Source organism: Glycine soja, chromosome 15, assembly GCF_004193775.1.
Source record: "Glycine soja cultivar W05 chromosome 15, ASM419377v2, whole genome shotgun sequence".
NCBI classification, from domain to species: domain Eukaryota; kingdom Viridiplantae; phylum Streptophyta; class Magnoliopsida; order Fabales; family Fabaceae; genus Glycine; species Glycine soja.
The window spans coordinates 23,590,636-23,606,083 of NC_041016.1; the positions used below are offsets into that span (position 1 = coordinate 23,590,636).

Sequence of the window (15,448 nt, forward strand, 5' to 3'; positions counted from 1 at the left end):
AATTTTGTGTGACACTTAGGCTATAAATAGATGCCTTGTGTGTGCATTTTTTTTCAACTTTGATCATTTGAATATTAAACTTCAGATTTCAAAGCTCATTTAGAGCATAAAATTTTGTGCTCTTCTCTTCCTCTCCCTTCATTCATCTCCTTCTTCCTTCAAGCTCTTATCCATGGCCTCCTATGGTGGTGAGCTTCTTCTAGACTCATCTTCTCCTTGAAGTGGCGCCTCCTCTCTCTCTTCCTTTCTTCATTCCGCTGCCATTCATCTTCCAAGAAGCAAAGGAATCTATTGATGAAGAAGATCCTAGGCCTACAAGCTCCAATGGAGCTTGCATCACAATTCCCTATCTCATGATGAAGAGTTCCGATTGGTTAAAGTTATGAAGAAACATGGGGCTGCTATTGGATGGCATATATCACACATCAAGGGAATCAGTCCTTCATATTGTATGCACAAGATCATGATGGAAGTTGAGTACAAGCCAGTAAGACAGCCACAACAAAGGCTTAATCCTTCGATGAAAGAAGAGGTACGCAAGGATGTTCTCAAGTTGTTGGAGGCAAGACTAATTAATCCTATTTCTGAAAATGCTTGGGTAAGTCCGGTGCAAGTGGTTCCTAAGAAAGGTGGAATGACTGTGGTGAGAAATGAGAAGAATGATTTTATCCCGACAAGAACAGTCACAGGCTGGCGAATCTGTATTGATTATCGAAAGCTGAATGATGCAACTAGAAAGGATCATTTCCCTCTTCCATTTATGGATCAGATGCTTGAGCGATTGGCTATATAATCATTTTATTGCTTCTTGGATGGCTATTCAGGGTACAACCAGATTGCTCTTGGATGGCCCATTTGGAGTATTTGCATATAAAAGGATGCCATTTGGGCTGTGCAACGCACCAACTACATTTCAGAGGTGTATGATGCAAATATTTGCTGATATGGTGGATAAATGTATTGAAGTGTTCATGGATGATTTTTCAGTATTTGGATCAACCTTTGATTGCTATTTGACAAATTTGGAGTTGGTATTGCAACATTGCAAAGAAACAAACCTAGTGCTAAATTGGGAGAAGTACCATTTTATGGTCCAGGATGAAATAGTTCTAGGACACAAGATTTCTGTCAAGGGCATCGAAGTGGACAAATCTAAGATTGATGTTATCGAGAAGTTGCCTCCACCGATCAATCTAAAAGGATTTAGAAGTTTCTTAGGACATGTTGGATTCTATCGGCATTTCATTAAGGACTTCTCAAAAATTGCCAAGCCATTGGGTATTCTACTCAACAAAGATGTTGTGTTTCGATTTGATGAAGAGCGCTTGACAACATTTGACACTCTAAAGGATAGACTAGTGTCCGCCCCTATGATTACAACACCCGATTGGAGCTAGGAGTTTGAGCTGATGTGCGATGCAAGTGATTATACAATTGGTGCAGTGTTGGGGCAGAGGAAAGGAAAGGTGTTTCATTCCATTTACTATGCAAGCAAGGTCCTGAATGATGCTCAGCTGAATTATGCTACTACTGAAAAAGAAATGCTTGCTATTGTCTATGCACTGAAGAAGTTTCGATCGTACTTGGTTGGATCAAGAGTGATTGTGTTCACAGATCACGCAGCCATCAAGTATCTTCTCACAAAGGCCAATTCCAAACCAAGGCTAATTAGATGGATTCTCTTGCTTCAAGAGTTTGACTTGGTCATCAAGGATAGAAAGGGATCAAAGAATTTTGTGGCTGATCACCTATCAAGACTGGTCAATGAAGAAGTCACGCACAAAGAACTGGAAATCCGTGATGAATTCCTAGATGAATCACTGCTGGTTGTGAATGAGAGACCATGGTTTGCTGACCTTGCTAATTATAAGGCTGCAGGAATCATCCCCAAGGATTTTAATTGGCATCAGAGAAAGAAGTTTTTGCATGATGCTCGCTTCTATATTTGGGATGACCCACATTTGTTTAAAATTAGAGCAGACAATTTGCTGAGAAGATGTGTGACCATGGAGGAGTCCAGAAGTATATTGTGGCACTGCCATAACTCTCCTTGTGGGGCTCACTACAGTGGGCATAAAGCAGCAACAAAAATCTTGCAATCTGGTTTCTTTTGACCTTCAATTTTCAAAGATTCTCATGAGCTTGTGACACAGTGTGACCAATGTCAGAGGATGGGGAGTATATCAAAGAGGAATGAAATGCCTCTATAGAATATCATTGAGGTGGAAGTCTTCGATTGTTGGGGTATTGACTTTGTTGGTCCTTTTCCCTTATCTTATGGGAATAAGTACATATTGGTGGCCATTGATTATGTTTCTAAATGGGTAAAGCCTGTTGCTACTCCAAAGAATTATGCAAAGACTATTGTCAAGTTTCTAAAGAAGAACATATTTTCGTGCTTTGGGGTACCAAGAGTCTTGATCAGTGACGGTGGCTCACATTTCTGCAATGTCCAACTTCAAAAAGTGTTGGGGCACTACAATGTAACGCATAAGGTGGCCTCACCTTATCACCCTCAAACAAATGTTCAGGCTGAGGTCTCTAACAGGGAATTGAAAAAGATATTGGAGAAGACTGTGGTGTCTACAAGGAAGGACTAGGCTACCAAGTTAGATGATGCTTTGTGGGCTTATCGAACCGCTTTCAAAACTCCCATAGGACTATCCCCATTCCAAATGGTCTATAGGAAAGCCTGTCATTTACCAGTAGAAATGGAACACAAGGCGTATTGGACTCTAAAATTTCTGAATTTTGATGAAGTTCTGTTTGGTGGGAAGAGGAAGCTACAACCCTTGGAGCTAGAAGAGATGGGGCTTAATGCATATGAATCATCCAAGTTGTACAATCAGAAGGTGAAGGCCTACCATGACCAGAAGTTGTTGAAGAAGAATTTCCAACCAAGCCAGCAAGTCTTGCTTTTCAATTCAAGACTCAAGTTATTTCCGGGTAAATTGAAGTCCAAATGATCTGGACCTTTCACTATCAAGAAGGTGAAGCCCTATGGAGCTGTGGAATTGATGGATCCTTATTCAGATAATCCAAAGAGAAGCTGGGTGGTGAATGGTCAAAGACTTAAACTGTATCATGGTGGAAACATTGAGAGGTTAACCACCATCCTGCATTTGCAAGACCCCTAGAGGATGTCATCCATCAAGCTAGTGACATTAAAGAAGCGCTTACTGGGAGGCAACCTAGCTTTCTTACCTTTTTCTTTAACCCTTATTTTATGTGTTTAATTTTGTTAATGTAGCTCTTTTCATAGTTTGATGAATTTAGGATACAAGAGTAGTTAGAGATTGAACTTGAGGATTGATGTTGGTTTAAAGCATGCTTAAAATTTGACTTGGGTAGGATAAGATCAGCATAATCATCTTGCTAAGCGCGCCCTATGCACTAAGCACAAGAAGTCTATGCGTTAAGCAAGCTACATTCTTGCTAAGCGTGCCAAATATTCATCCATGACAGAGACTCACTCGCTTAGCGAGCCTCACGTGCTAAGCCCAAAACCCTCTCGGGTTGGGGATATATTTAATTGGGCTAAGCGAGGCACATGCTCACTATGCGCACCATATGCCTTGCTCAGCGTGCAGATGCATTGAGCCCAAAAACGCCTCTATGTGTATTTTAATGCAAATTGGGCTAAGTGAGACACTCTCGCTAAGCCCAATAACCTCTATGTAATGGCAATTGTGCTAAGTAAGTTCATCTCGCTAAGCGCCTCACTCTATTGCACTCATTCTCACTTAACTCACTAAGCGCACAGTGACTCGCTTAGCGAAAGTTACAGGCTAATCACAGTTGCAGATCTCGTTGAGCGCATAGTCTTGCGCTAAGCCCAAAAACCTCTTCTGTTGTAATTTATGATAATTGGGCTAAGTGAGAGTGTCTCGCTAAGCGAGTGTTTTTAAATGTAAAAATTCAAACGTCACAGAGTTTTCGCTAAGCGGGACATTCACGCTGAGTGAGCAACTTGTAACTACAAAAGAAAACATAACTGCCTTGGGGCAGTTACTTTTGTTACTCATATTATATCATGCACATTTTTCTTTCTCCTCTGCCTCTCATCATCAACATTTCGTTCATATTGTCATAACTCTCATTCCATGCAAGTCTTCTATTTTTACTTTAAATTTCTGCTTTTATTTATGCAAAACTCTAGGGTAAAAGCCATATTTTGTGTTATGGTATGTTTCTTTTAAGCTTTATGTGCTTCGATTCTGTTTAGTTGTTGCTTTTGTGCTAATTAGTTAGGGTTATTGTGTTTAGCATTTTGTTGTTAAGTGGTTTAGGCTTAGCCTCGAGCTTCTAAGCCTGTAGGGTGGCTTAAGGAGTTGAGGCTCACAAGCCCCACTTTCTGGGTTTTCGATGAACTCGCTAAGCAAGGCTGTTTCGCTTAGCGAGTTCATGCTTTTCGTTGAATTTTTAGGCTTTCAGATGAACTCGCTAAGCGCACCTTGCACGCTAAACGTGGCCATGAAGTTTTTGTTATTTTCTGCATATTGAGGATGAACTCGCTAAGCTAGTGTCTTAAGGCTTAGCGAGTCTATGTTGTTGGTTGAATTTTCTGGAATTAAATGAACTAGCTAAACCAGTCTCCTGCGCTTAGCGAGTATGCTTAAATGAAACTGAGTAGTTGTGCTGTTTTGCATCCCCAGCAGTGGCTTAGCACAACACTCGCACTAAGCCTAATTCCCTCTCTGCAATAAATTTGGGCTTAGCGAGTCCCATTCGCTCAGCCTAGAGTAATTCTAAATTTCTGAATGTTTGTTCATGCGCTAAGCGCAAATTCTCCTCTGTAATCAATTGGGCTTAGCGAGTTTCTCTCGCTAAGCCCACACTCTAATTCCTTTGTAGCCTGGCTGAGCGCCCAGTGGTGCTAAGCCTATGTTTTTCTAGTTACTATTCACGCTAAGCGCAATTTTCTCTCTGTTTGAAATAAGGGTTAGCGAGTCATACTCGCTTAGTCACATGTGTCTGCTGGCTAAGTGCACCAGATGCGCTTAGCCATTGTTACTGTTATTATGTTATCGCGCTAAGCCATTGTTACTGTCATTTTGTCAGGCACACTAAGCGAGCTCATCTCACTTAGCGCCAAACTTATGTTACTACTTAATTTTTAAGTTATTTTTCAATAAGAATCTTGGCTAACTTCATTTTTTCTGTGTTTTGGTGCAGATGGCATCTAAAAAGAAGTGTGCATCATCATCTAGACCCCAAGAGCCCTATGCATCAAGATTTTTTTTTCAGAAATTGCTTGGGAGTGATATGAGACTAATGTCCATCTCAGAAAATCCCTCCAGGAGCGGAATGTTGAGTTGGCCTACTCCCACTATGATGAATTCTTTCAGGAATTAAAGTGCTACCAGTGGCACAAGAACCTTACGTGGAAAATGGAGAATCATATAGATCTTGCACTGGTCAATGAGTTTTACTCCAACCTCTATGACCCTAAAGACCACTCCCCTAGGCAATGCAAAGTAAGGGGGAAGACGATTAACTTTGACGCCACCACACTGAACACATTCCTAGAGACTCTGGTGGTGCTAGAACCTGGAGAGCGGTACCCAGCTTATTCCCGTTACTGCCATACCTACCCAGATCATCAGGCTATTGCAGCCAAATTATGCTTACGAGGGCGAGGGTTTGTTTTGAATGCTGAAGGGGCTCCTTAGAAGCATTTTAGGAAGGACAAACTTGACTACACTAGCCCAGACTTGGAGTGTCCTTTTCCTACTCCAACCTTGCTCCCACCTCTCACACCTCTGATCTTAATACGGACAGAGCAAGGTTGGTTTATGGATTGGTAATGAAGATGGATATGGATTTGGGCTCCATGATTTCAGGCCAAATCTCTCAGATAGCCAAATCCAACTCCTCTAGGTTGGGCTTTCCAACTCTTATCATTGCACTATGCTTAGCTATAGGGGTTGTATCAGATTCTTTGACTTTTGAGTCCCTAAGCCCGACCACTAATCTGGCCTACATCCAGAATAATTGCTGGAACCCTGATGACCCCTCAATTACATTCCCAGGGTCCCGCAAGGCCAAGGCCCGGCCTCCATCAGATGCACCAGTCCCTTCATCTCCAACATTAGCTCTAGCAGGTCCCTCAGTGTCATCCACCACCAGTAGTAACCAAATCGTGCCGATGCTGTAGAGTATTCACCATGGCCTCTTCCTGGTGATACAGAGCATGCATAACCTATCCCAGCAATAGTCAGTCATGTCTTTATAGGATTATCTGGTGCAGGTGGCTTAGGCCGGAGTCCAGCCTTCCTTTCTTGGAGGGGAGGTGAAGCTCATGAGGCCCAGGCCCAGGCCGCGAAGGACATGGAGGAGGCTGCAAAGGACACGGGTGCAGTGCAGGAAGACATGGACACTGATTATGTAGTAGATGTCACCGCAGCTCAGGGGACTTGGGACCCATGGCCTATACCGACACAGGATCCATGATCGACAGGATTTCATTTAATTCTTCCATTTTTCAGACAGTTTTTATTTATTTTGCAGGTTTTTTTATTTTAACTGTGATTTTTGGTTTAGCTCTTTTACGGTTGAACACATTAGTAAATTTTGTTTGTCTTTTGAATTGATTGCATGATATGAGTGAACTGCGCCATGAAACTTTTAGACCTCGAATAAGCTTGCATTATGTTGAGAGATAGCATGTGGAAATTAGGTGCGTCAGTGAAAATGTTATCTTGCATGGCAGGAAAGTAGTGTAGGAGAAACTAATTGCTGCAAACCGGTGAGTTGTATGAATCTTAATTGTGAGAGAATGACTAGTATCAACTACTAATTTTTGCATGAATCTCTGAATGCTGAATGGATGCATGATGTGGAAATGATGAAGGCCATGTTGAATTTATTTTTTTGTTACAGAGCCAAATAGCCACCTTGTATGAGTAATTAAAGTAAACCTTTGCACCCAGTAAGCCAAGCATGATTGAATATTGTCCTGAACCCTAGCCAAAGTAAGTAATTTTATCACACCTTGCTCCAGGTTTTAGGAGAGCATTATCTTGATGGAAATTGTTTGGTTCAAATTTGAGAGGGGGTGGTTTTAGTAAATCATGTAAATGGCATAACCATGCTTCTATGCTTAAAAAAAAAGTAAAGCAATGGCAATTTGCAGCAAATGGCAAATAATTCTGAAACAACGGTGCCTGTGGGATTATTGGATGATGCTAATATGGGGATAAGTGCGGTAAGAAGAAGTTGGGGGCAGGAAAAAGAAATTTTTTGCATCCAAATAGAGAATTGATGTAAGCTCCATTGGAGCTTGTAGGCCTAGGATCTTCTTCATCAATGGATTCCTTTGCTTCTTGGAAAATGAATGGCAGCGGAATAGAGAAAGGAAGAGAGAGAGGAGACGCCACTTCAAGGAGAAGATGAGTCTAGAAGAAGCTCACCACCATAGGAGGCCATGGATATGAGCTTGGAGGAAGAAGGAGATGAATGAAGGGAGAGGGAGAGAAGAGCACAAAATTTTGTGATCTAAATGAGCTTTGAAATCTGAAGTTTAATATTCAAATGATCAAAGTTGAAAAAAATGCACACACATGACCTCTATTTATAGCCTAAGTGTCACAAAAAAATGGAGGGAAATTCAAATTTCACTTGAATTTGAAATTGAATTTGTGGAGCTAAACTTTGGAGCCAAAATTTCACTAATTATGATTAGTGAATTTTAGTTATGGTTCAGCCCACTAATCCAAGATCAATTCCAAGATCAATCCCTTCCTACATTTCCACCGCCACAACCAATCAACACCACCATCTTCGGCTAAGAGATTTGTAGTAGATTCTTTCATGTAATCAAGGACGGATACAAAGATGTATGGGGGCGGCCGGGGAAAATTTTTTTGGCTCAATTATTTAAATATTTAATATTTATTGCTCGAAGAAAATTAAGTAAACAATGACGAAATCCTTTTTTTATTTTATTTTATTTTCTTCTCATATATAGAAAGAATCTTGAGGCCTGAGGAGGGGAGGGGGCAAGGCCCCTGCTATGTCACTGCATCTAATATATGTTTAAAACAATTTTAATTTTGACGAGTAGAAGCCGAGGTAAAGGATTGTCATCTTTAAATTCCTTAGAACCAATTCCACCAAAACCAGACTATCGTGTGTTTTAATTTTGATTTTTATTTCTCCAAAGCAATTAAATTCTAAATCCCTCTTTGTGGTTTCTATATTATATTTAATTAATTTTATGAGTTATACATCAAACTTCAATTTCTGAAAACAAATACCCGATTATTATCGTTTCAAAATTATCACTAAACCGATGTTCTTGTCCTTATCTCATCAATGGACAACTCCTCCAAAAGTGCAACCTAGGTGTCAAATTGCCACTAAGACATTTAACATTTGTTAACGTAATCGATGGCATCTTTCTGGTTGGCCAATCATAGCTAGCGCATAAAGCCATGCAAAGCCTTTTCCGCTAAGATGATAATGTCTACAAATCCTTAACACCACCTAAAGTATTTAATTTACTATACATTTCTAATTGTTCATGTTGCTTGCATGATAACTATCTTGAAATGTTGATTCAAAGTTCAAACTATATTTACAAACGCCTGTTAATCCAAGTGACAATTCTTGTGTAAGGCCTCAGATAAAATGAGAGAAAATTATCTTCTTAAACTAGTTATATACCTGTCCGTACGGATGGAATAGCGTCTATGTTTTACTATCGATTTTATTTTCAGTAGTTGTTGTATGAAAAGATTGATGTCTATGTATCATATAATTTTATGAAAAGATTTAGCTATACACTATGTTAGACATTAAACTGAAATTTTGATATCCATTAGTATTGCATAATCTATTTCATAGTGTCTGTTTGATAAATACAATAACCCTACAACACATATATTATACTACAAATCAAATATGGTATGTCATATATATATATATATATATATAGTAAAGACATCATACATATGGATACCATATATGCATATCAAAAAATTATCATTGTTTCTAATGGATATCCAAAAAGCTGCAATCCCATGTTGGTTTCATAATTCCATGGTAGCATATGTCTCCTAAATTGAAGACCGCCTAATCAGAAAATAGGGACAATGAACACTTAGTTATTAAGAAAATTTTTGGCATTCTCGACAAATCTATGCATGTTGAATTCACTTTTTCTATTAATTATTCATTATATTCAAGATAATATAACAATTACACAACAAATGAGTAGATGATATTATTGAGAAACATTTGTACTAATTATAGTTAATTTCAAGCTTATAATGTGAAGTTTTACCTCAAAAAATGTTTGTAACAAACAAAACATGCATAATAGAATGAAGGTGCACCACATAACCAAGTCCATTGTGTGTGGACCTGTTGAATCAGGAAAAAAATTGAATAAGTTAGTTCAATCAAACTTTATAAAATATTTTGTACCTAAATTTGTTATTATAATATTTATAATAATAGTTTGCTAACCTTCCCTAAAGGTTTTGAAAAACGTCTTTGTATCCCATGTTAATAGTGGTATTGCAAGGCTTGCCTTGTTGATCAAGAATTAAAATGCGTAATCCTTGTTTACTCTGCACTCTAGATAGTGCCACATAAATCTAACCATGACTAAAAACAAGCCTTGGTAAATATAATACAACATCTAACAAAGATTGTCCTTGAGATTTGTTTATGCTCATAGCAAATGAAACCATGAAAGGAAATTGCCTTCTAATCAATTTAAAATGCCATGGTGATTCTGAAGGAGACATATTCATCCTTGGAATATATGTTTTATGGCCAATGTTCTTCGTGGAAATGATCTTTCTTCAATGATATGAGCACCAAGTCTTGAGATAATAAGCCTAGTACCATTGCACAACCCGTCTTTTGATGTGTTAAGTGAGTTTAGAAATTCTGGAGTGACTGTTTCAGATGTTAGATTTTGAAGTGCATCTGATTTGTTGATACTATCAGCACTGTAATATTCTTTCTCATCTCCAAGTATCAAGACATGACATACTCATTGACTTTATCAACAACTTCAATTGTAGAGGCAAGTATGGATCTTGATTGTAAGTACTCAGGATTGTTGTAGAACTGTAGCAAATTAGGATATGTTCTGTTCACAATTTCCTCTAAAGGATTATTGTAATCATTTATGAGAAATTCATCTGGAATAGTTATTTCAACATATCCATCATTAGGCTCACAAGTATACCATCTCCTATATCTAGCATCCATTTCGAAAATGCCCTTAAGTCTGAGCTTCAAGTATTTTCAGAACTATTTTGTAAGCGCATGTTTTTTGTCAACCTCAAAACCTGACAGTGATTCCAAAGATAAGAAGAATTTATAGCTGCATGGTCTATATTAGATCTATTGCCCTTAGGTACAACTGGAAGAATCTGACAGAAGTCACCACCAAAGACAACTAATTTACCACCGAATGGTAAATGATTTGAATTTGTATCTCATATAATGTCCTTTAAGCTTTTGTCAAGTGCTTCAAAACAAAACTTGTTACACATTGGAGCTTCATCCCAGATAATTAATTTAGTGACTTTCAATAATTCAGCTAAGTCACTACCTTAGTGTATGTTGCATGTTGAACTTGCAATTGCAAGTACAGGAATGACAAATTTTGAATGTGCAGTTCTTCTTCCAGGTAGCAAAAGAGAGGCAATACCACTTGAAGCAACAGTCAACATAATGTCACCTATTGATCGGATTGTCGATGCCAATGTTTTCCACATGAAAGTCTTTCCAGTACCTCCATATCCATAAAGGAAGAAAACTCCACCATATTGTGCTTCAACAACATTCATTATTTTATGAAATATATCATTTTTCTCATCTGTAATTTAGTGTAGCTATTTGTTACATGGAAAAATAATATTATAAGAACCACTTGATTCATGATAAGTTAGATAATTACGTGAGTGAAGAATAATAAGAATTGAAATCATGTTGTAGTGTTTCTTTATTATAGTCCAATTCTTCATGAATAAGCTTATTACCAACATGCTCTGGGGCATAATCTATTGGATAAGGCATGGCAGAAAAACTACTGAGACTTTTACCATTTCCTTGTAAAAGGTCCTCAATTCGACACAAACATCTATGTTGCACCTCTTCATCTATGAGTTGTCCTATATTGAAAATTGAAGTAGGAAACAAATATATACAATGTTATCCCCTTGGTAACCTTTTACATAGAATCGATAAAAGTTTTAAGTTTAATTTTTAAAGGTTGAGTTTCATGTAGCTAAATATTTTTCTGAAATATATACCTTGGTTTGGATATTATATTTTGTGATGGTAACGAATATCATTTGCCATCCACTGCCAAGTCTTTTCTCAAACATACTCTAGCCTACTCATGTTGTTCATCAAAGGCATGTATACAAAGAGTTTTCAAAGGAAATGGGCAGTGCCCCAATCTTTTGCCTCTCTAATTGCACCAATGAATTCTTCATCATTTCCAAGAAATCCAATGCAAAACATGCAGCTCTGAATGTTGGATATCGAACACCATCAATTTTTCTGATTTCATCATAACTGGTTGGTCCTTTTGCAACAAAAAGAATCATTCTCACGAAGAATAGCTCACCAGTAGATGGTGGTATCCATATTAGATGCCCAATTGTATATCCTTGTTTTCTTGGCTTCCAACATCTATTGCGAGCCACATACACAAAGCTAGACACATATTGAGGGTATGTTAGTTTTCTATCATGTGGGTAAATCTTGTTTGCTTCCATCCATGTTGTGAACATAGATTCTTTGACAGTTTTCTTAGACATCATTGCATCAATATATTGTTTGCCCTTTAAAATAGACAGGATGTTCATCTTCCGAATGAAAGTATAAATGCTCAATTGCTGGTTTACGTCCATGTTGCAAAAAAACTAAAAATCTTCCAGCATGCTTCACATGGTGAGTCGTACCTACAATCAACAAATAAGTTGCCTAATACATAAATAACTTACTGTCAAGAAGGTTTCTTGAGATTGAGTATCAGTAAAAATAGACTTGCCCTTGTCTATGATTTGTTCAAGCTAAAATACAAAAGGAAAAACATTCATGGGCATAATAATCACTAAATATCACAAAATCACAAAATAACATTAAAAAGAAAACCAACAGGAGAGTATTTGATGTTAGTTAGAATAATACATACATTATGCGGTGGTGAAAGTTTTGCTTTGATTGCAGTGATGATGTCTTTATTCTCACTAACATCCACAACAGAGCACTAACGATATTGAAGGCGATACTTGAACCTTAGAGCAAGTTGTTTTCCAATCAATTCATTGACACATGTTGGAAAAGAATTCATATTCTTCACACCTTCCTGGTTGGAAAAATTTGAACACGTTAATATTCAATAACGAAAATATATCATTCTAGCATTTACACTATATTAATTTACAGTATTTAAACATTATTTAAACCATAGCTTCACACTTACACCTTGCAATTGTTTCCTAGTCTCTACAACACTTCTGTTGAACATTTTTATGCAAACACTATCCCAAAAATGAAATCTTTTGGTTTCACCTTCATGCTTCATCACAATGACCAACTTATACCTTATATTTCAATATTTCAATTAAATGATAAAATGGACAGATATTTTATTGGTGAAACTAAATAATAAACAACACAACACAAAGCTTTATGGACTACAATGATAACCTAGGCAAAGTTTCATTTAGGGTCCTTTTACACGACCCACATGTAGCTGGGAACACTTTAGCCTCAACAGAACAGGTATAATACAAACAGCTATAGTAGCTCCATGGATCCTTCACCAAGACTTCATCAACAGTCCCAACAGTCAAACATTATAAATCCTGGTTTGACAAAAAACAATTGTAATATATTAGCACACATGTGCACAAATTAGATATTGGTTAATAACAAAAGAATGAAATGGAACTTGACCTGTGTCAGTGGTTTTATCTCACCTAGCCTCACCACTTTTGCATTACGTAAAAATCTACCAAGTGAGGAACCTTGAGATCCCTGAGAAAACTGAGATTGAGAATAGGCATCTCCCTAAGTTACTTCACCAGTATAATAAGGCTTGGAAAGATCCAATCTGTATGGTAAACAAATCTGAAGAACTCTTTTTTTTTGTCAAAATCAATTTATAAGGATTTTTGAAGTGTTAAAATAGTTTATACCGTTTTAGGAAATCATGAATTTCTAACATGTCAGCATTAATATACATCTTGGATGCTATCTTAGTGTTATGAACACTAAGTGGATATTTATATGCAATTATATACCAAGAGTTTAGTATGAATTCTAAATTTAAAATAAAAACATTATAGAATTGATAAGTACTAAATACTGACCAGTAGGTAGTTTGATTTTGGCAAGTGTTAACATCACAATTAATGGCTGCTTCTCAATTTTGTTTTTACTCAGAGATGCTCCAAGTTCTGCAACATAACTTTCCCAAACAGTGATTGTCATATCCACATCCCTGCATTACATATTCCATTTTTAGGAGCACTTATAGTGTAACTAAAAATAATTGCTTCTCAAAAATGAATAAATGCTACTAATGAACATACTTTTCGTCTCTAAGAACAACAATTACTCTATAAGGAGGTGATTGCGTATGTTGTTCTATGATATCCACCACCACACTGATAATATCTACAAATTTTATAAAACTCAAATGATTACAGAAGCATTAAAAAATGACATAAACAATAACTATCTAGAGAATGTGTAGCAAAATTGTTAAAAGAACATACCAACTAAAGTGTCCAGTTTTGCCTCACCCACAATGATGTCTTCAAAATATGTGAAATCATAGACATTCACAAGGATTTCAAGGCGTTCTTCTTCATTAACACATGTTGGTTTGACAAAATACAACATATAATCACTCTCCACTCTCCAATGCTTCTTACAACTAAAAAGTTTTCAAGAACATATGTTTTACCACGTTGCAGCAAGTGTCTAAATTCTGCAAAATAATCCTCACTTAGAGTAGCCCCAATCTTAGATCCCTACAAAAGACAACACAACAAAGACAATGCAAAGATTTTTTTATAAATTGAGGTGGTAAACCTTTTCTAACGCGTGAAGTTTATGATAGTGGAAATACATATAGTTTGGTCCATAAACACCATTTCAACCGCACATTTGCCCCTTGCTTTTCTATCAAACCAAAGGTCGGTTATACGAACAACTATTTTTCAAGTCCCTCTTTTCGAATGGATTTCACTAATGGCATTCTCTTTGTGAGGCATGGCTGAAACACAAAAAATATTCCAAACACATGGTAAGATGCTAGATTTCCACCAACAAAGAGAAAAAAAAAGGGAAATTAATAGAATAGAACACGTTTGAAAAGTCAACTAAAAATCAAAGCTAACTCCTTTGCATAAATCAACTAACATAGCAACTAATGGTTTGAAATCATTGAGTGTTCAAGCAAATCACAACAAATCAAACAAACTCACCTTTGTAAGAGGTTAAACCAAAAAAAAAGAAAAAGAAAAATAACAGAAAATCAAAGACAATGAAGCAGAAACAAAACTGAAATAGGATTTTATTACTCACAAATCCATTCACACTTCAAAAGGTGTCACATTATTAAACAAATTACATGTTCTTTCGCATTATTAGGAAAGTTAAATGAATGATTCTTAGGGCAATTAAATAGGAAAAAGCACAATAACAAACCACCATTTTTACCTGGGTCAACGGAAAGCAAGAAGAAGTGAGAAAATTGGTGGAGCAGAGGTCGGAGGCAGTGCGTTAGATCCGAAGTGAAAGCAAGAAAAATTGAAGAAAGAAGAAGATGATGAAGTGCAAAGAAGAGAAGAGTGGAGATGGAAGTACAATTAATATTCTTTTTTCATTTTTCATTTTTAACAAAGTGAAGTGAGGCCTTGAAATGATGCCACATGGCACTTCCGAGCCTTCTTTGTTCAGAATAGATAATGATTCACCCGACTTTACTCGAATTTTACCAAAATCTAAAGAAAAAAAAAAAACAAAAACGAAAACGAAAAGGTTCAAACGAATTTTACCTTATTTTTGGATGCATTATATATATATATATATATATTTCAATCCAAACTTAATTAACATAGTCTAGCAACTTGCATGGATAAATATTGACATTTTTGAATTCCGGTTCAGCGAAGCTAGCGATATTTTTATCCGCCGTCACGACAATGCCAAAAGTTCATATGCGTCATTTGGTGTGGCATCACCATCATCAACGTACTAACCCACATGCATTTTTCATATATACTCCAATAGTATCAAGACACTTTTTTTTTTGGGTGAAGTCATTATTCTAAAGTTAATGACTAATTTCTGGAAGCATAAGATCTATTTAAAAAATTAATGTTTTTTAAGAGATGTTTTTCTATTAAGCATGGGATCGGAAATCAAATCCTGATCAAATGTTTTTAGAAACAAGATTACT

General features: G+C 36.9%; 1 protein-coding gene and 1 pseudogene across 1 annotated transcript; one reads left to right on the forward strand and one right to left on the reverse strand.

Moving 5' to 3' along the window:
* Nucleotides 1-1,409: 1,409 nt before the first annotated feature.
* On the forward strand, nt 1,410-2,600 carry LOC114385975. Its single transcript, XM_028346000.1, has 2 exons — nt 1,410-2,103; nt 2,230-2,600. The coding sequence occupies exons 1-2, from the start codon at nt 1,410-1,412 to the stop codon at nt 2,598-2,600; spliced, it is 1,065 nt and encodes a 354-aa protein (XP_028201801.1).
* A 6,877-nt stretch (nt 2,601-9,477) lies between these two features.
* Nucleotides 9,478-14,922, reverse strand: LOC114387135 (annotated as a pseudogene).
* Between the last annotated feature and the right edge of the window lie 526 nt (nt 14,923-15,448).

Bases quoted from the DNA above. Each gene is read 5' to 3' on its own strand.
- LOC114385975 (XM_028346000.1), top strand. From the start codon at position 1,410: ATGTGCGATGCAAGTGATTATACAATTGGTGCAGTGTTGGGGCAGAGG. The intron at 2,104-2,229 runs GTTTCTTTTGAC...TTGAGGTGGAAG, and splicing joins AACAAAAATCTTGCAATCTG to TCTTCGATTGTTGGGGTATT.